The 19,524-nt window shown below is 41.3% G+C and overlaps 2 protein-coding genes across 2 annotated transcripts; one reads left to right on the top strand and one right to left on the bottom strand.

The window, feature by feature from the left end:
- Positions 1 to 203: 203 nt before the first annotated feature.
- On the top strand, positions 204 to 10,946 carry dnajc2 (DnaJ (Hsp40) homolog, subfamily C, member 2). Its single transcript, XM_075471929.1, has 16 exons — positions 204 to 400; positions 2,966 to 3,156; positions 4,273 to 4,348; positions 4,439 to 4,537; positions 4,645 to 4,867; positions 4,985 to 5,050; positions 5,175 to 5,266; positions 5,361 to 5,482; positions 7,341 to 7,490; positions 7,638 to 7,726; positions 8,177 to 8,246; positions 8,397 to 8,581; positions 9,720 to 9,820; positions 10,063 to 10,173; positions 10,448 to 10,608; positions 10,794 to 10,946. Exons 1-16 carry the CDS (start codon positions 346 to 348, stop codon positions 10,857 to 10,859), a joined length of 1,857 nt encoding a protein of 618 aa, XP_075328044.1. The 5' UTR covers positions 204 to 345; the 3' UTR covers positions 10,860 to 10,946.
- Positions 10,873 to 19,339, bottom strand: pmpcb (peptidase, mitochondrial processing subunit beta). Its single transcript, XM_075471930.1, has 13 exons — positions 19,233 to 19,339; positions 18,792 to 18,926; positions 17,883 to 17,969; positions 17,620 to 17,749; positions 15,465 to 15,663; positions 15,289 to 15,368; positions 15,058 to 15,170; positions 13,968 to 14,111; positions 13,506 to 13,666; positions 13,277 to 13,362; positions 12,454 to 12,542; positions 12,156 to 12,231; positions 10,873 to 11,079 (listed from the first exon to the last, which is right to left on the bottom strand). Exons 1-13 carry the CDS (start codon positions 19,314 to 19,316, stop codon positions 11,015 to 11,017), a joined length of 1,449 nt encoding a protein of 482 aa, XP_075328045.1. The 5' UTR covers positions 19,317 to 19,339; the 3' UTR covers positions 10,873 to 11,014.
- Positions 19,340 to 19,524: the final 185 nt, after the last annotated feature.

Genomic DNA, 19,524 nt, shown 5'->3' with positions numbered 1-19,524 from the left:
TGTACTCCCTATGAAATTTTTTTGCAAAAATTATAAGAGCTGATAATATTATAAATAATTGTAATTCTAAATATTACATTTATTATATATTTTTCATTAGTTGTTTGATTTTCTGTAAATAATCAAGGAACTAATAAATCTACCTACTGCGGAACTACAAATGTGGAACCATTATGATAACACGGAGTAGATAGTGGCCAGACTCCCGAGCCCGTTGTCAGATTGCCACTTGCAAAGGGAGGCCCATGTGGTGTGTTAAAGAGCGGGCCACAAACTCTAGCACTTTAGAAAGCTCTCTCTTGATAATTGCGGCAGGTGAATGTTCGAAAAGACTTTTTTTCAGAGATGCTGTTAGAAGCGAAGGACGGTGAAGAAACGGTCGTCTTCAAAGCGGCTGCCGGTAAGCATTGACAGGCCACAGGAAGATAGCTAACCAAGCTACCAATGTTACATTGACTGGTGCTATACTTATTAGCGTACATCTTAAAATCAGGCAACAAAAACCAAGCTATGATTATCGGCTAATTTGAAGACTGAAAGAGACAATTCATTCTACGTACTTTCTGTTATGTAACATTTGATTCAAAATGGTATTTGGCGTGTTGTGTAATGTTACCGGTTTGATGCCCACTCATGGTTGCATTTAATGCAGTGATTTATAGGAGTTGCCGACTAAAGCTACACAGTCTTGTTGGCACCTCTTGGTACCAACGCACTTGTTTGGCATTTAACATACTTTTATGTCTCCCCACGTCAAAACGCTGGTGTCTGAACACCTGTTGTACCCCCCTGATAGACTGACCTGTTACTATTTCCGCCGAAGACAAAAACAGGTGTTTCCCTTTTTAAGGGAAAGTGGGAAACCAAGCCAAAGTAAAAGTACGCTCAGTGTTACTCGAATAGCTTGGTGTCTGATTGTGGGAGTTCTGCAGTAGTTTGCAGGAAACATTCGATATTAATGGTTACAACCCCAAATAGCTCTTAAGATTGCCCCAAATATTTATTGCAGATGCTCTGTCACGGTTGAGCAGTCAAGAAGCACATGGGTTTTAGTCCCATTGTTTTTGTAAGTTCCATTTTTACTATTTGAAAAGCAAATGCCTCAAAGTGCATCCCATTAAAATCAAGTCAAGATGGAGATAAAAAAAAAAAAGAAAAGTGTGGCATCATTTTGGCTACCAGAGGGATCAGATCAAACCTTTTGACTTTTTTTATTTTTTTTTTTATCCTGCAAAAGATTCTCTGGAAGTTAAATGAGGTGCTGAGTTGCTAGCAACCTGCGTTTCAAATAGAATTAAAGTTATGTGTAAACTTAATGCAAAGGGTTGGCATTGCACCCATCTTTCATGTATTCATGGACATGTCACTTCAGTCATAAAAGATCCAACCGTGACGAGAAAGCAGTGAATCTGAGTAACTAAACCTTGATTTCTTATTGTTTAAACAAACGCTTGATTGAAATTTGAATATTGCCAGTGGGGGAAAAAGTGAACTTTTAGTTTTAATAACTAGAGCAGCGACCACAGAGAAGTGCTTCTTGCAGCTACAAGCCTCACAAGGATCCTCACATCTTCATTTGTAAGTCGCTTTGGATAAAAGCGTCTGCCAAATGCGTGAACATAAAAGGTGATCAGGAGAAGTTTTAAACTTTTTGTCCTTCAGAACCGCTTTAGCTCAGCTAGATTCTTCTGACATCGGCTGTCAATAGCTCCTTGATTCATCTATGGAAGTCTTTCTGTGCCATCAGAGTTTGAATACGAATTTCTAATATTGAATTTCTACAGCATCAAAATCAGACTATGAATTTGAAAAACCATCAGTGTAAAAAAATTCAACATCTAAAAATTCAGTGGAAAAAGAACCAGACTCCACATCCGGGTAAACAGGGAGAAGCAATCGATCCCTGTTCTCAATTCATCCAACGGCAGCCAATCAAGTTACGCTCCCATTGGACAGATCAGCTCAAATATCTATTACTCAATTTTACTAACACAAATGGCAAATAAAGTAAACTCACTCACCGAAGCACCATCACCCGCGCTGGTGGACATGGCTGATCTGTAACTTGATTGGCTGCCGTTGGATAAATTGAGACGGGGATTGATTGCTTCTCCCTGTTTACCCGGATGTGGAGTCCGGTTCTTTTTCCACAGAATTTTTTGAAGTTGATTTTGATGCTGTAAAAATTCAATATTAGAAATTTGTATTCAAACTCTGATGGCACAGAAAAACTTCCATAATCATCCTACATCATCTGGACTGGGTGAATATTTGGACGTTGCTTTGCCTCTCCTAAAAAGTCTTTTTTTATTTTATTTTTTATTTTTATTTTAAACTTGATAATTGACTTTCCTCATATTGCTGGTGAGGTGTACAGAATCAGAGGAAGCCAACCTGTCCCAAATCATCATGCTCCCTCCACCGTACCACACCTTAAGGATTGTGTTTTCATGTCGGTGTATATAATTTCCATAATGATTAGTGTTTTTGCCAGACAATTCAACCGTAGTTTAGTTTAAGCTGTTCACAAGATGTTTTTTCCCTTTTGTAGCACAGCGTTTTCCTATGCTGTTTTAACAGGCAGCATGTTTGGGATGAGGGCACCTTCGCCTCACAGCCAGAGGGTTCCCGGTTCGAATCCCGGCTTTCTGTGTGGCGTTTATCAACTAGCTTGTCCATCGTTTCTCTTCACTTTGTTCCCCTTTGTACATAGCTTTATTTCAAATCTTTTATTTGAAGGGATCTTTATCTTTATCAAAATATGTACTCATTTTTTTACGAAACTAATGTGTTTGGGAGTAAAAAAAGTTAATATTTATGTTGACTTTGAAGTCTTGCTTCATCCAGGCTGAATTTGAGCACTCCTGTCCACATTTGATTTGGAACAGCCATCATTGTCCTCTTCACTTCTCTGTCCCCCCCCCCCCCCCACACACACACACACACACACACCCACCCACCGCAGCATCTGTGCAGGTTCAGGTGGAGCCGGTGGGCCGATGGTTTGAGGCGTACGTGAGGAGGAGGAACAGGAATGTGTCCGCCTCGTTCCAAGAGCTGGAGGAAGAGGAGGAGTCCACAGAGGAGTCGGAGGACGAGGAGTTTCAGCTCGAGGAGCACCCCTTGCTCCGAACTCTTGACCCTAAAGATTGGAAGGTATCTTAAAGAAGTATCTGGAAAGCCTCCTAAAAACTCTGCTTATTAACATCTTGTCTTTATTTGGTTGTTTTTTTTCCTTATTCAGCATTTGCCACAGTTTACGCTGTCAGGTATGTCATGCATAGGACAGAGAAACTGATAAACTTAAGAAGAACAGTTGAGGCAAGTCGCTTAACGTCACCCATCTTGATATAAAAACAGAAGAAAATGACAAACCTAAACATTGTATACATGTACAAATAAGCTAACTAGATGAGTCCGACATTTCAAAGGCTAAAACTAATCGCACCAGGGGACGGGACAGTTGTCTGTCTGCTTCCAAACCCTGTAAAATTTGGAATGAATCTAATAGTGACACTGTACTCACTGCTTCAAAGTGATTGTTTGATGACCAAGACGCAACATGCATGGTCCACAGTAGTTCTGCAGCAAATGTGAACCTCTATCTCTCGTTTGTTTTCAGCACCGATGACATTGCTGGACTTGTCAAAGGTTTTTTTTTCTTTTTTTTCCCAGCCGATTTAACATGTTGAATCACCGTTAGCCAATCAAAGTGAGCTTTCTCACCAATAACCCCGTTTACACGCCACACACAGAGATTTCTTCTCATTTGTCATCGGCAATTCTGCCAAAAGAGGCACCGCTTCATGGCCACGTGGAGGGAAGAAACTTGAGGACCGAGGAGAGACCAGCTCTGTGGGACATTACCGAAAAACACACAACACGCCTACGTGGTTTTCCGTTAATGTAGGATGCATGTAGCGCTGCTCCTCTCTGCAATAGTGAACCAGGCTGTCTTCTGCAGGCATTGCCCGTACGTCCTGGCCATTGGCTGGAAGTGGTGTGTTCAAGGGCCATTTAGTTGGCTCTTCACATCGGGTTTGGTCTATAAGAGCCCTCCGACTTGCAGAAGCAGTGTTGAGCTTTTAGCTGCAACATATTTTTGGCCTCTTTGCAGATGGAGAGCTTATGTTTAAAAAATTTTTATTTCCAGTCTTTTTTTTCTTTTGTTCCACATCATATTTATTTATCATGGTAACGCCACCTTTGATGGCTAATAATTCTCCTTCCATATTTTTAATCTTTTATGTTCTTGTTTGTTTTTGTGGTTAGAATCAAGATCACTATGCTGTCCTCGGGCTCCCACACTTGAGATACAAAGCAACACAGAAACAGATCAAAGCTGCCCGTAAGTATGTCTCCTCCTCCGGTGTCATGGACCCCCCCCCCCAAAAAAAAAGTTGGTTTGATCCCACCAGTCTCTGCTGTTTCTCTGCAGATAAAGCAATTGTGTTGAAGCACCATCCCGACAAAAGGAAAGCTGCAGGAGAACAGATTGTTGAAGGTGACAATGACTACTTCACCTGCATAACTAAAGGTACACAACGCCGCGGTTGCTAACGGCACGTCTTACATCGACCGTCACTGTGTTATTGTTGTAATGTATGTAATATATATATTTCATTTTTTATTTTCGGACCATAGCAATTGAAATCCTCTCGGACCCTGTAAAGAGGAGAGCCTTCGACAGCGTGGATCCCACCTTCGACAACACCGTGCCTTCCAAGAGCGAAGGCAAAGAAAACTTTTCCGAGGTGTTTTCTCCCGTTTTTGAGAGAAATGCCAGATGGTCTTCCAAAAAGCACGTGCCCAAACTTGGAACCACGGAGTCATCTTTTGAGGAAGTGGACAATTTTTACTCTTTTTGGTAAGGAGAATAATAATAATGATTCTTTTTTTTTTGTCCCCAAGCCAGAGTTGTAGTCTAAAATCAAGCCAAGAGATAAAATGTCAAACTCAGTTATTTTTTTTTTTACTGTTAAAGGTACAACTTTGATTCCTGGAGGGAATTCTCATATTTGGATGAAGAGGAAAAGGAAAAAGCTGAATGGTGAGATGATTGTATATATTCCATTTGTTCACTACACTGGAACCCATTTTCAGGTCCTGAGATGTGACTCGTGCCTAAATTGAGATGACTTTTTTTTATTCATTTTTTTCTTCCCTCTTTGCAGTCGAGATGAAAGGAGATGGATTGAAAAGCAAAACAGAGCCTCCAGAGCTCAGAGGAAGAAGGAGGAGATGAACAGAATACGCACACTAGTTGGTACAGTCTCACAGCTGCTACATGCGGGAAAAAAAAACACGTGAACATCACCGTAAAGCTTCACCGCTGAGCTGTTTGCCTTGTTTCACTGCAGATACGGCCTACAGCTGTGACCCTAGAATAAAGAAATTCAAGGAAGAAGAAAAAGCGAGGAAAGAGTCTGAGAAGAAAGCTAAAGTTGACGCCAAGAAGAAGGAGCAGGAAGAGAAGGAGAGGGTAAGTCCAATTCATTCGCACAATGTATTGACCGTGGAGTGTATTGGAGAAATGATGCAGTACCGCTTCCCCAGCCTGTTTCCCACAGTCTGTACTATAAAGGATACTCGCTCTGTACTTATTATACTCTAAAGGGGCTTTGGTACTCTTTACTTTCTAGGTAGAGTTATACTGGAGCTGAAATAAACGTTTAACTTGTGGCTAATAGGACTGTTGGATTTAAAAAAAGAAAAAAAAAAGCCTTTTTTTTTTTTTTTAAATGACACATGAGAATTTTATTTTCTTCACTGTGGTCACCTAGCACAAAAAGAAAATAGAAAAAGTCACAAAAAAAAAGGAATTATAAACAAAATAACACAGTGAAATGATCATTTTATTTTTAAATAGACTAAAACATAAAACTATCATATATATTCCAGCGCACTTTGCTTTCACTTACATTCAATCTATACATTTGCTGTCAAACACATCTTTTTTTTTTAAAAAAAAAATTTGTTTTTAATTTACTTTTTATTCGTTTTTACTTGGTAACATACACATATGTGCCAGTTGGGCACAAAAACATAACATGAAATGACAAAGGGAGGATTGTGCACAAAGTAAAACGGCAGAATCAACATAAGCACATCATACATAGAAATATAAGGATGCTGCTCGAAAATAGGGGGGAAAAAATTCAAATAAAATCTTAATAGAGGGTTTGAGCTGGATGTATATGAAATCAGGTCTTACAGTTGACACATAGCTGAGCCATTTTGACCAGTTCTCTTTGAAAATATCAGTTTGGTCTCCAGCGTATGATAAAATGCCCTCCTTTTGTGACTGTTTCCAAACATTTGAAGAATGGAGACATTGTGATGGTCTGTGGTTTAATTTTTACACCTGAATACAAGAAATCTTTTTATTTTTAAATTGTTGTTAAATATATATGTAGCTACTTAAAGGCGGGGTAGGGGATCTTTTTCTGGAGCATTTTTTTTACATATTGCTTGTAATACTCTTCACACCCCCATTGCAACCAATTAATTAAAAGTTTTGACACAAATATGAAAAGTTTTAGTGGCCTCTAGAACGTACAATCTAGGAAAAACAGTATCCAATCATTGTGAACGGACCGTTCACAATGATTGGATACTAATGCCGTCTATCAAACTGCAATCTGCTCCTCCCTCCCCCTCCTCCCCCCCCTGTGCGCGTTCCCTGCTCCGTGAACGAATTACGCGTCCAGAAGCTTGGCAGGAAGCTAAACTAGAGCCAGCTTGGCTAGCACCTAGCATTATTAAACATATAGTTATCATATACTAAATACGGCAACGATCGATGCTTGCTGTCAGAACAGCGCTCGTGCACCTTCGTGCTCGTGCGCGTTCGGGGGGAAAGTGAAGAAAAGGGTTGGGACTTTTTACCTGTGTATTTTCAAAATGCAGCTTCGCTGGACTCAAAATCCAGGATCTCCTACCCTACCTTTAAGGAATAGAATCGAGTAGAATGTGGTTGAAGAAGCGTCATACCAGTGCTCCACCTCTTATAACTGACGGAGAATATCGACAGTTCCTTGTGCACTGATGCATTTTCCAGCTGAGATTGAAGATCGGAGCTCTGAGGCACAAAGAAAGATATACATCACACACAACCATTCATCCTGCTTCAGGAAACCCAATGAAATGTTTGCAAGCTACGATTTGTTTCTTGGGAAGCAGGAAAAAAAGTGCTTCACGGTGTCAGATGGCGGTCCAGAAGATGGACCGTTTCACCGGCAGATTCATCAAGCGGCCGCGCTTTTTATATTTCCAAACCTCTGAAATGACATCGTCACTTTGTCGGTTGCTCACCTCGGGGGTTTCTGTGCTTCTCGCAGGCACGACAGGCGGAGCTGGACGCGGCACGACAGGCGAAAGAGAAGGAAGAAGAGGAGGCCAGGCAGGCAGCCCAGCTGGTGAAGAAAGAGAAGGAGATCCAGAAGAAGGCCATCAAGAAGGAGAGGCAGAAACTCAGGACCACCTGCAAGGTCAGCTCCTATGCAAATGCGGATTCATCACTTACACTGATTAGTCTCATGTAAAATGAAGTATCCAAGCATTTATTTATTTTTTTAGATGGTTTTTAGTTGATGTTTTTTTTTTTTCCCGCCCCCACACGTTTCGTCCCTCTACAGAACTGGAATTACTTTGCTGACAACGAGAACGACGGCGTGAAAATGTTGGAGGAAGTGGAGAAACTCTGTGACCGACTAGAACTGACCAGGTTCGGACCTTTTTTTAAGATCACTCTTCTGAGTTTTGATATGAGAATTTTCGAAGACGCGTATTTCTGTACATCAGAGATGCATACGCATCTTTCATGTGAGGGATCGTTCACACACGACCTCTTTGGAGCAGATAAAGCACACCAGTTTGACCAGTTGCTTGGGTTTATTTGGGTTGGTGAGAAGGGTCTCACTAAAGAATATAAATGCACTAAATAGAATGTTTAAACTTTGTGTGAATGTGGATTGGAACAGAACTCAAATATAACCATGTAGAAATTCTTCCTCTATTTTATAATTGAAAGTAACTGAACTGCAAGTTTAAACAAAGCTTTGAGATGATGTACTTATAGAACTCTGGGTCTTCCAAAGTTCCAAAAGGGATAGAAATCCAAGTCTTCTAGTTCTGTTTGAAAATGGGGAGATGTGACGGTATTTTTTGCTTCCAGTCTGCAGTCCCTGAATGAAATCTTGGCCTCGGGCTCTAAAGAGGACGGCAAGGCGGCAGTTGAGAAACAGGTAAAAAATGTGACCACCAGGAGCCCTCCGTCTCACACACACACACACACACACACACACACAACCACACACCGTCTTTTTAAGGGAAGAAGTCTCGGCTGATTTATGCAAGGTTCTTTCAAATGCACCAACGCTCTGCGTTTCCTCCAGGTCCAGGAGGTGAACGCCCAACTGCAGAAGGAGAAGGACGCCGAGGTCCAGGCCAGACAGGCGGCTCGCAGCACCGAGCAGGCCAGTGGAGGAGGAGGAGGCGGAGGGGGGAAGGGCTGGAACGAGGAGGACCTCCAGCTACTCATCAAAGCAGTCAATCTCTTTCCTGCTGGAACCAACGCGAGGTAGTGGCTTGAAATTACAGCCCCGAATTGTGCATGATGAATTGGGCTGCCATTATTCTGTAAATGTGCAAAATGGGATGTCGGCACAGTGCCGTAAACGGTTCATACCGGCGGTTCAGGCGTGCTGGACTCACTGGAGCCTTCTTCCTAAACGGGAGGAAGGGTCAGTACGGAGACAATGGCTGTGTTCAAAACCGCATACTTCCATACTGCATACTGATCGATCAGACAGTATGCAGAGCGTTTACCCACAATGCATTTTGCTCCTGCCCGAGCCGAAATCAGCCGGCCTGAAGCTGATTTCACTTAAGCTCTAAACTCTGTAAACTTTAGCAACATTTGAAACATTTTCAGGCGAGAAAGTAGTCGTTTAGATCCCCAACGTGTTAAAAACCTGACAAAATACCGGCTATTTACAATTTTGTTCCCACGAATTTGGCGCTACTAAAGCTAGCCGCAGTAAGCAACGCACTTCCGGTTATTTTCACAAAATAAAATACCCGTTGCCTTTTATCATAAGGAAAGCCATTACGATACAATTGGTGCTTTTGTTTTGAAAACAGGAAGTGAACCTACCCTCGTTGTAGCTAGCTTGAAACTGCCGTTTTGACAGGAAATGACGATCGGTCACGTCATGTTATGTTGCATCTTTGGTAGTTTGAGAGTAGTAACCTCATGATGCATACCCAACATTTCGGCGAATCTAGTATGCATCCGGGAACTTCTCGCTTACTAACTCAAAAAGTTAGTATGAGTAGTAGGAGAAGTATGCGGTTTCGAACACAGCCAATGAGTCCGCAGCAATAGCTCAAGAAGAAGTTATACAGGAAGTACAGTATGCATAAATGTAACTACACACTTTCAACCTCTTCGATTCAGTTTTAAACTGTTTTTGTAATATTTAGGCATTTATCTTGAAGATAACAAGGACTATTCCACTGTCTCCAATGCAGCTGATTTCCATCAAAGCTTTAATTGTTACCTGTTGTTTCTCTGCTACTTTCATCTTATTTTTTATTTTATTTCCAAGAGACTGTGATCTTGAACTGGACTAATCAAGTGGCCCTGCTTTTGCTTCTTAAAAAGGAAAACAATTAAAAATAATAATAAAAAAAATGTTAAACCGCCTTTCTTGCAGATGGGAAGTTATCGCCAATTACATGAACTTGCACTCCACCAGCGGCATGAAGAGGACAGCCAAAGATGTCATTAACAAAGCGAAGAACCTACAAAGACTCGGTAAAATCACCAGGATATACCCAGCCATCTGTTTTACTACACTGCTGCTTGTTGATAGATGCCAACTATGGGCATCTATTTCTTCTATTGCGGCTGGAACATTTGCACATCATTTCTGATTGAATTTCATTGTAGTGTAATATACTTCACCCACTAAATCCTTGACTGGGATTAAAGTAATCTTCTGCTGCACTTTTAGACTTAACAGATTTTTCTTTGCCCTGTTCCCCTCATGTCTTCAGATCCTCTACAGAAAGACGAGATAAACAGAAAAGCTTTTGAGAAGTTCAAGAAGGAACACTCTTCGGTGCCGCCCTCCATCGACAATGCTGCGCCCTCCGAGAGATTCGATGGCAAGTGGAGTTGCTCTTTGTGTAGCCATACGAAAATGCGACAGTCTTGGCTTTATCAGTCACGAGAATGCGTTAATCATATTCTGGTTTAACCGTACCGGTTATTAAATACAGATAAATATGTAGAGGAAAAGCTGCCTTAAGCTCCATGTCTGAGACTAGCTTGCCAGGAAGTGTTCCCTCGATTCCAACTTTAATTTTGAAAACTTCCCAAGCTTTTGAGGTTGAATTTTTAAGTGTGCGCAATTACAGTCGCTAATGTCTGGTTCTCCAGCCTCTGGCAGCGAAGGTAACGCCGCCCCCTGGACCACGGAGGAACAGAAACTTCTGGAGCAAGCCCTCAAAACCTACCCGGTCAGCACTCCCGAGCGGTGGGAGAAGATAGCGGCCGCTGTCCCCGGACGAAGCAAAAAAGACTGTATGAAGAGGTACAAGGTACGTTGACCTGAGCGGTTCAAAGATCCGCTGTAGTTTGGTGCTCTTACCAAAAGGTGGGTCTACTGATGCTGTTAATAAGGTGATGGAATGCAGTGAAACTGTTAACGGCAAACTGAAGCACCATGAATTCTACTGTTAATCTAACACTTTTTTTTTTTTTTTTTTCCCCTCTCTCTCGACAGGAGCTGGTGGAAATGGTTAAAGCAAAGAAAGCTGCTCAGGAGCAAGTGGGAACCAGAAAGAAATGACAAGAACCACAAATCATAATAGAATCTGTGTTATTTTAATGTTATTGTGTTGTTCTTTATTTTATAATAAAAAAGAAATTAACTAGAGACGAGACTTAAATATTGTTTGTTTTTTTTATGCTGTACAGTAGATTGGTTTCTTAGAATGCTTCCGCTCAGCTTCTCATCCAGAACATCCCACTGCGGATCTGGTTATAGTCTGGCAGCTGCTCGATTGGACCTGAAACAAAAAAAATTGTATTTAATGTGCCGCTTTGGCCATCTTTTCAGACTCTTCCTGTTAGCAACTGCTGATACTTCCACGGCAGTTTTCCCAGTCTCACTCAGACTGACCTCCGCATAGAATCTTGACAGATCGAGCTCCTGAACCTTAATCTGTGTTGACATGACCTGACGCATTCTCGAATTTGCTAACAGCTATATTACGTCAACAATGTATTGACAGGAGAAAACAAAACGTACCGACCCCTGCTTAGGATGAAATTTCTTAACATAGTTTTAACTACAAACCGTGTTGAACCCATTTAAAAATTTTTATTTTTTTTTTTTATTGTAAAAGTCTGTTGCTGTCTGCTGCAGAACCAGAAAAGAAAGTAATCGGTGGATCCACCAAACATGGAGAAGGGTACGGAACTTTTAACTCGGCCATTTTAAAAGTTTTTCCAGACGGCGGAGTCGACAGAACCAAAGTCATCTGTAAACGCTGCCAAGTTGAATTGTCTTCACACCGTAGTAGTTCCAGTCTAAAATATCACTTAAAGGCAAAACACACAACTGATAGCAGCAAGTCATTCAAGGAAACAGACAGTGGAGCGAGGCTTCTACATAAAAACTACAGAAAGATGCTGATGTTAAAAGTGTGTTTGCACAACAAATGTTACGGCACTTTCATTCATATGGCAGCACATTTAAAATAAAGCTAAATGCTAAAAGCTATACACTACTGTAATTAATTAGATTAAAAACTTTAATCGTTGCCCAGCCCTAATTTAAACTTATAGCACTTTGAGCAACTCCACAGAGGTATGGAGGTTATATGGAAAGCTGTACAGCTGCGTTTTGGATTAGAAAGGCACACTTTTCTGCCACTTTCAATTTCTACCTTGAGTCCAGCACCCAGATAAAACTTCTGGGGTCTGGCATGATCAGTGGAAGGACGCTACTTCATCAACAGGCATGAGAATACCATCGTTGGGCCGCTACACACTAAGCAGGATAGAAGTGTTCTCGTCTACAAGGAACATTATTACATTCTGTTGTTATAAAGCTGTTAAAAAAAACAAAAGTGCAACATACCAACTGCTGCGATCGCAGGAGCTCTGTTGTAGATGTATTTGGCGCACACATCCTTAATGGTGTCGGCGTTGATGGCCTGTTGAGAGGTGTAACACGTCAGACAATGCAACAAGTTACCATCGCCAGTTCTCCTTTCTTTAACTGTTCACCACTTCAGGAAACCAAGTCATATTAAAGGAAAACAGAACTCGGCAAAAAAACGAGATCAGATAACTTCATGGTATATTTCACTGTGGCATGAAGAGCGGCAAACTGTGGCCCTATTTTTCACAGAGTCGCGCAAACGTCATCGACTCACATCAATCCGAGCCTCGAGTTCATGTAGAGGGATCCTGCGACTGTAGCACAACATCTGTCTACCAATGTCCTCGCAGATTGGGGTGGATCCTGGAAGAAGCAAAAATAAATAAATAAATCAATGTTGACCCCCCTGTACATGCTGCCTCTGGGTCAAATTCTGAAGAACTCTGAAGTCAACTACCACAGCTATATCTGGCACTGTCTCCAGATGACTGCAGTCCTATAGAGTCATTGTCCGACGGCTTAGAGCAAGTCAAAAAGTGAATGAACCAAAATTTCCTTCATTTAAATCAAGAAAAAACCGAGGTCATTGTGTTTGGTAACAAAGAGAAGAGGTTTGCTGTCAGTAAACATCTTGAGTCACTGTCTCTAGAAACTAAAGACCAAGTCCGGAACCTCGGCGTGCTGATAGACTCAGACCTGACCTTCAACAATCATATCAAATCAGTCACCAAATCAGCCTTTTATCAGCTTAAGAACATATCCAGAATGAAGGGTTTCATGTCCTAAACAGATCAGGAGAAGCTTTTAAATCCAGGTTAAAAACATTTCTCTTTCGGTGTGCTTATGGTTGAGTTTATATTTTTCTTTTTCCCCTCTTCTTTGATTGCTTTTAACTGTGTTTTAATTTTTATTCTTTTTTTTATTCTCTTTAAATTGCTTGTTTTTATGCTGCTTTATGCTGTTCCTTTAAATGCCTTGTCTTTATGTAAAGCACATTGAGTTGCCTGTGGTATGAAATGCGCTGTATGAATAAAGATGCCTTGCCTCGCCTTGCCAGGAACTGCACGGGCGATTGATTTTCTGTCATGCTGCCTTACCGTCAAGATGAAGGAGCATGTTGGTCTTGAGCAGATTCTTGGCTCGGGCCACCTCACTCTCTGTCACGTTCGTGCAAAGAGACATCCTGACAGCCAGCGACGCACGTTAAACAGACGCAAAGAAGTCTCGGTCAGTTTCTACACATTCAAGTAGCCTTTACCTTCTCAGCCACTTTGATCATCACTCTTACAGCATGTCTCGTTGTTCTCTGAGTGTGAGCGTACTGACCATTCCATCTGAGTGAAGTGCATCATGTCGTTGATGGTGCCGGGCTCGCACACCATGTAGAGCCCCCACAGGCCCGTGTCGGTGTAGCAGGTGTTGAAGGACTGGAAGCTGTGGCACAGGTTTCCCTGACAGGCCATCTGGGCCAGTTTACTGGAGAGATTCTGGGTTCACAAAGAAAACGGTCTTCAACTAGCGAAAGAAAACTGGGGGACGACTGAATAATCACTTGCTGACTACATGTGAGTGTAACTGTTTGTTTTGAGCGCACATTTTCTTTCTGGTCCTCACAACTTCACACTTGAGATACAGTTTTAATGGTTTTAAGGTTAAAGTTAAGGCTGTATTTGTTGAACACTGGGTAAAAATGCATTTATGAGACGATAGTGTTAAAGGTTGTGGAGTGAAGCCTGGAATGAGATGTATAAAGATTCTTAAGTAACTTTGGGTTTCCTCTGCACTTACCACCCCTCCACCGAAGGAGCGGTCCCAGTTTCCAATCAGTGTATTGGCCACCATTAGGGGGATGGTGTCAGGGTGAGACCACCCTACTGCCTCCACGGCGATGGCAATATGAGCCAGGGGCATTTTGTCGTCCCGCACGCGGATCTGAAACAGGAGCAGACAGGATTCCTGCAGCGACCAGCAAGTTAAATAGCTCGTAGAAGACGTTTCTATTCAACCTTCGCTGCAAAATCTTTCCAAGAGTGGTAGAAAATGAACAAAAATGTCTTACAATTGTGTATCAAGTCACTACTGAAATGATTAAAATAGCGTTTTTTTGTCAGTACTTCCCATATCAATCATTTCCAAGTCATTTCACTATATGGTGTAAAGACCCGAGGGGCCAGAAGCCCTGGCTGCTGTATGTGACTGTACAAATGTCTGGGGTTAGAATCACTGCAGCAGTTCAAAGACCTTAAAAAGACCACAAAGAAGTTGGGGAAAAAAAAATAAAAAAATAAAATAAAAACAGCCAGAAAGAGCATATGGAGGATCCTGAACAGGAGCCCACCACCTCACATTCTGTTCCAGCTGTACAAAACTCATGAAAGAATACCAAACAAATATGGCAACACATTTGCTAAGCATCTGTCCATTGAGCTCCCCATTAACCATTGTTACTCTTTACAGCAGGAACAAATAATATTTCTACCTGCATCCTGGCGTCCACGTGGATACTACTTTGACACTTCCCATCTACCTGTATATCTAATGTAAAAGGTTTCTCCTTTTACATTAGATATACAGGTAGATTTCAAGATAGTTTTATTTGTCACATACACAATCATACACAGTGCAATGTGCAGTGAAATTCTTCCTTGTCCTGCTACCAATAAAAAGATAATTAAAATTAAATATGAATAAAAAATATAATATATATATATATATATATATATATATATATCAAAAATAAATAAAAAAATAAAATAAGTAACAGAAGTAACAGTCACTGGTATAAAAAAATAAAACTACTTTGCAACTCCTAAATACTTGAACTTTTACTCTGGATAACACAGTTGTCTCTGTGTGATGACACAAGGCTTAATCCTACCTCGCTTCCCGTGAAGTGACACGGTGGAACGGCTGGGGCTTCTCCTTGATATCTGCCGGGAAGTTTTCCAAAGTGATACTTGGCCAAACTGATGAGTTCGTCGTGACAAACACCTGATCGGAAAACAGATCACAGACAGTCCTGAGGGTCACAACTATCTCGCCATCTTTCTGTGCCATTGAGTAACATTTCACCGCTTTCCAAACAAACACACAAGATAAAGGATCTGACCTCCGGCCGCAGCCAGCACGATTCTGGGTCCTTTGTAGTGAGTAGTGATGTACTCGACCAGGTCTCCTCTGTTAATGGTCCTGCATCACAAACACAAACAACTGACTAAGCATGGAGGAAAGTTGAACTGCTTGCCTCTGGCTGAAAAAAAAAAAAAAAACGTGGCCAGGTCTTACTTGATGTTCTCAGTGGGGCCTAGGATGGTCCTGCCCAGCGCTGTGGACTGGTACGCCGTAGCATGCAGGTAATCGAAGACCACTTCCTGCAGATTTGTCTCCACTTCCTGCATCTCTCTGAGGATCACTCCTCGCTCCCTCTCGATCTCTGCTTCGCCCAGCGTGCTGTTCTGGATGATGTCAGCCAGGATCTCAACAGCTTGGGAGACAAAAAAAAAAAAAAAAAAAAACGAACAGAAATTTTTAATGAGGCAGATTTTTTTTTCTTTCCTTTTGAGATGTGCTCCAAGTATACTTATTTTTAATGTACAAACTACACTCCAAGCTACATCACATATGTTAAGTCTGGGATTTCCAGAGATACATAGCCATCTGAGAAGCCCGTAGCTCATCCAAAAGTTCTGATGAGAATAAGCAAGAGAAGCAATTTCAGTATCTCTTCATTGGCTCTCTCTGTAAACTCCAGAGCTAAATTTTAGCCGTTGTAAATTCTGGTGTTTTTCCATTACATAGAGGGATTAATTAAAGGGATAGTTCGCCTCTTTTGACATGAAGCTGCATGACATCCCATACTAGCAATATCATTTATGAACATTGACTTACCCCCTGCTGCGTCCTGTGAGCCGAGTTCGCAGTGATACGAAGGGAGAGAAAATAGCGCCAAGCGATTGTGAGGTCTGACTTTTTCCTGTAGAACGATTTTGTGATGCAAATGTATTACTCTTTTGAACGCATTTTGTTTTGAGAAGCAAAACGCTTTTTTAAAAAAAAAAAATTTATTAAAAGCCCCAGCCAACTAGCCGGAATACTTTAGGCAACGCTAAAACTCGGCTCACGGAACGCAGCAGGGGGTAAGTCAATGCTCATAAATGATATTGATAATATGGGATGTCATACAGCTTCATGTCAAAAGAGGCAAACTATCCCTTTAAGGTTAGCTATTAGTTTCTTTCTTTGTTTGTTTTCCATTGTAGGTAGTACCGACACACACAAACACACGTCCTTTGTCTACAAGCTTGTTCGACAGTTTGGCACGCAAGGCACAACATAATACACAGATAGCTCAACTGTGCACACGGATCACTAAATTGGATCGTGTATAGTTGGCCCTGACTAATGAATATACGATGCGCAAGTTTATTAACGGAGAGCATGAATTTACAGATGTTTTCTCTGCTGACTTGAGATGAGCTCTGAAGCACTCAGTCGTTATTATCATTCAAGAATATCACAAGAGGTCATTGCTGCTCACAGCAATAACGCTACACACACTTTTTTAAAATTTTTATTGACAACGACTAATGATAAATAGCATTTTTGATTCTTTATGCCAAAGAAAATCTTTTTTTTTAATAAAAATGTTCCTATTTTGGGACTAACGAAGTATTATTCAGCTCAATTAAATTCCAACTCATTTTGTGCAATGTAACCAGTTTGTACTTTTCATTTATAGTTTGCTTTGAATAAAAGTGGAATGCAATAAACACACAGACACACGGGGAAGCTGTCTCGGTGTCTGCAATGACAAACGGCCGATCCTGCCCATGTCAAGGGGATACGGTCTGTAGTGGAAAATCCAGCAGGGAAGAGCCATGTCAAAATGAACAGCAGTGTAACAGACCGCGTAGTGAAGAAAATGCCACCTTCGACCTCATATTACCGCATTATCCCAAAAAGTTGCTTCGCTCTTATAACACAGGCTTACTTGTGGTTCCAATAGTTTAAATGAAATGGGAGGCAGTGCCTTTAGCTATCAGGCTCCTATCTTTCCAGGGTCCCAGTTAAAATCCAGGAGGCAGTAACCCTCACTACTTTTAGTATTAAGCTAAAACCTCTCTATTTAATAAAGCAGATACTTAGTGATGCACTGGTGACCCCAAGCTAGCACTTAGTTATGCTGCCGAAGCCTCAAACCTTTCCTTCCACTGTCTTCTCTTTCTTTACGCGTAAACACCCACATTCTACTCACGTCAGCCGCTTCCTTTACGATGGTTTGTCCTTACTGTATATTCAAGTTGATATAATAAGCAGATTTTGAACAGACAACGCCTCGGTGCCATCTTATGTCATCAGTGCAATCCTCATCTTGGTCGCCACTACATCTCAGTGTCACCTTGATGTCACTGTAATAATCGGTTCCCCTGTCGGTCTGTACCTCGAGGAAGATCCTTTGAAAAAGCTTTGGCGTAGTAGACGGTCTGCTCTCGAGAAGTGTAAGCATTCAGATGAGCACCCATGTTCTCAATCTCCAACTCCAGATCCAGCTGAGAGCGTTTCCTGGTGCCCTGTAACACGTGTATACACACACACAGTTCAACAAACCCCGGCGTATGTTTCGCAGGTCACGTACAGATAGTTCTAGCAATTCCAGAAAGCAAGATTCAACAATTTGGCATGTCATCTTGAATTCCCTCTCACCTTGAATGCCATATGCTCCAGGAAGTGTGCTGTGCCATTATTTCTCTCGTTCTCGTAGCGACTGCCAGCGTCAATCCAAAGGCCCACCTGGAAGAAGTCAATCATCAAATATGTCATCAACGCACAGTGCTACCACTGTACCAAAACTCCTGAGCAGGGCTATGCAGAGACCTTTCGCGAGGCCAGTGCCTAAACTTAAAAAAAAAAAGGGCACAAGGACCAAGATTTTAAAATACTAAATGCTGCCATGATTTATTGCATAACCAATTAAATTACAGCAATATCAAAATATATATAATTTTTTTTTTTTTTTTTAAACTGACTCTTACAACAAATAGCACCATCTTGCACTCCACTGCCATTTGCACAACTTCTGGTTTGCACTGTTCTTTATCCTTTCACTCTGTTTTGCATCATCTATGCACTATTTATATTTACTTATCTAACTTATTAATCTTCAGTTACTGATTTACATAGTATATATTGTGTATATATTTAGTCTGTATATATTCTGTACATATTATTTATTCTGTATATATAAAAGCACACCTTTGCACTTCTGGTTGGATGCTAACTGCATTTCATTGGCATGTACCTGTACTTGCTCTTTGACAATACAGTTGAATCTAATCTTATCTAATCTTAAAAAAAAAAACTTGTCATAACACATCATTGGAGGGCGTTATGATTCAAACAACTGAACAGCTCAACAGGTAAAACATCAAAATAACCACAGCCCCCACAGGACCGCTTTTAAATGTATGTAGATTAACTGATGCATGGTTTGCGGATGACGTTGAGCGACACTGATTAACACTCGACACGTGACGGCATAATCCCACTTTTTAAGTTTTGAAAACGTATGAAAGCAACAAGCATGTGTATTAAACAGTGTAACCTTTGGTTTACCGTGCAAGTTGTCAGCCCTGAGTCCTCTGAAGACACCCGGAGTCCGTTTTCCAAAGCGGTCACTTTGGTTTCAGGCACATTTAACGCCACCTGCTGAGCCGCTCGGGTAGCCAACAGTCTCCGCGGTCTGGTGAGCTATGCAAGAAAACAGCCAATCATCATGACACTTCACATTTAGACCTCTTACGTCAGCTGTTCTCAGTCAGCAGTAATTGATTTGACTATGTCATCATTAGTTCTACTGCATTACCCTGGCCAAATTTAAGAATTACTCACAGAGTAGTTTAGCGGATTATGGCTGTTTGCCACCAGTAGCCATTAATAAACAGTGAGCCTGTGTAGCCACGATATTTTTTCCTGTTACTTTGCAGTGCGAACTGCCAAGGAATTGTGAAATGAATATTACATTGGACAAAACGACTCTCGACACATTCCTCTTACCCCGTTGAGATAATTTGTCTTCAGTAAATGTCTTTGGAGAAGAATTCTCCCCGCAGATGTGAGACGCTGTATGGACGCCGCCATGTTGTTTATGTGTAATACTGCGCAAGTGCGGTGTTTGTTGACGCAACATCTGCCGGAGATGACGTTACCCCCTTTTTTTTCCTCAACAGAATAAGAAACCTGAGGACTTTAAAACAAGAGCGCATGTAACTACCACTGTACTGCAGATCTCCTTAAATTATTCCGACACGAAAACGTAAGTATGAAATGACGGCTAAAAAGTGTTTAG

This window comes from Odontesthes bonariensis, chromosome 8 (assembly GCF_027942865.1).
Source record: "Odontesthes bonariensis isolate fOdoBon6 chromosome 8, fOdoBon6.hap1, whole genome shotgun sequence".
NCBI lineage: Eukaryota > Metazoa > Chordata > Actinopteri > Atheriniformes > Atherinopsidae > Odontesthes > Odontesthes bonariensis.
The sequence above is the reverse complement of the archived record's forward strand: the minus strand, read 5'-3'. Positions and strand labels throughout refer to the sequence as shown.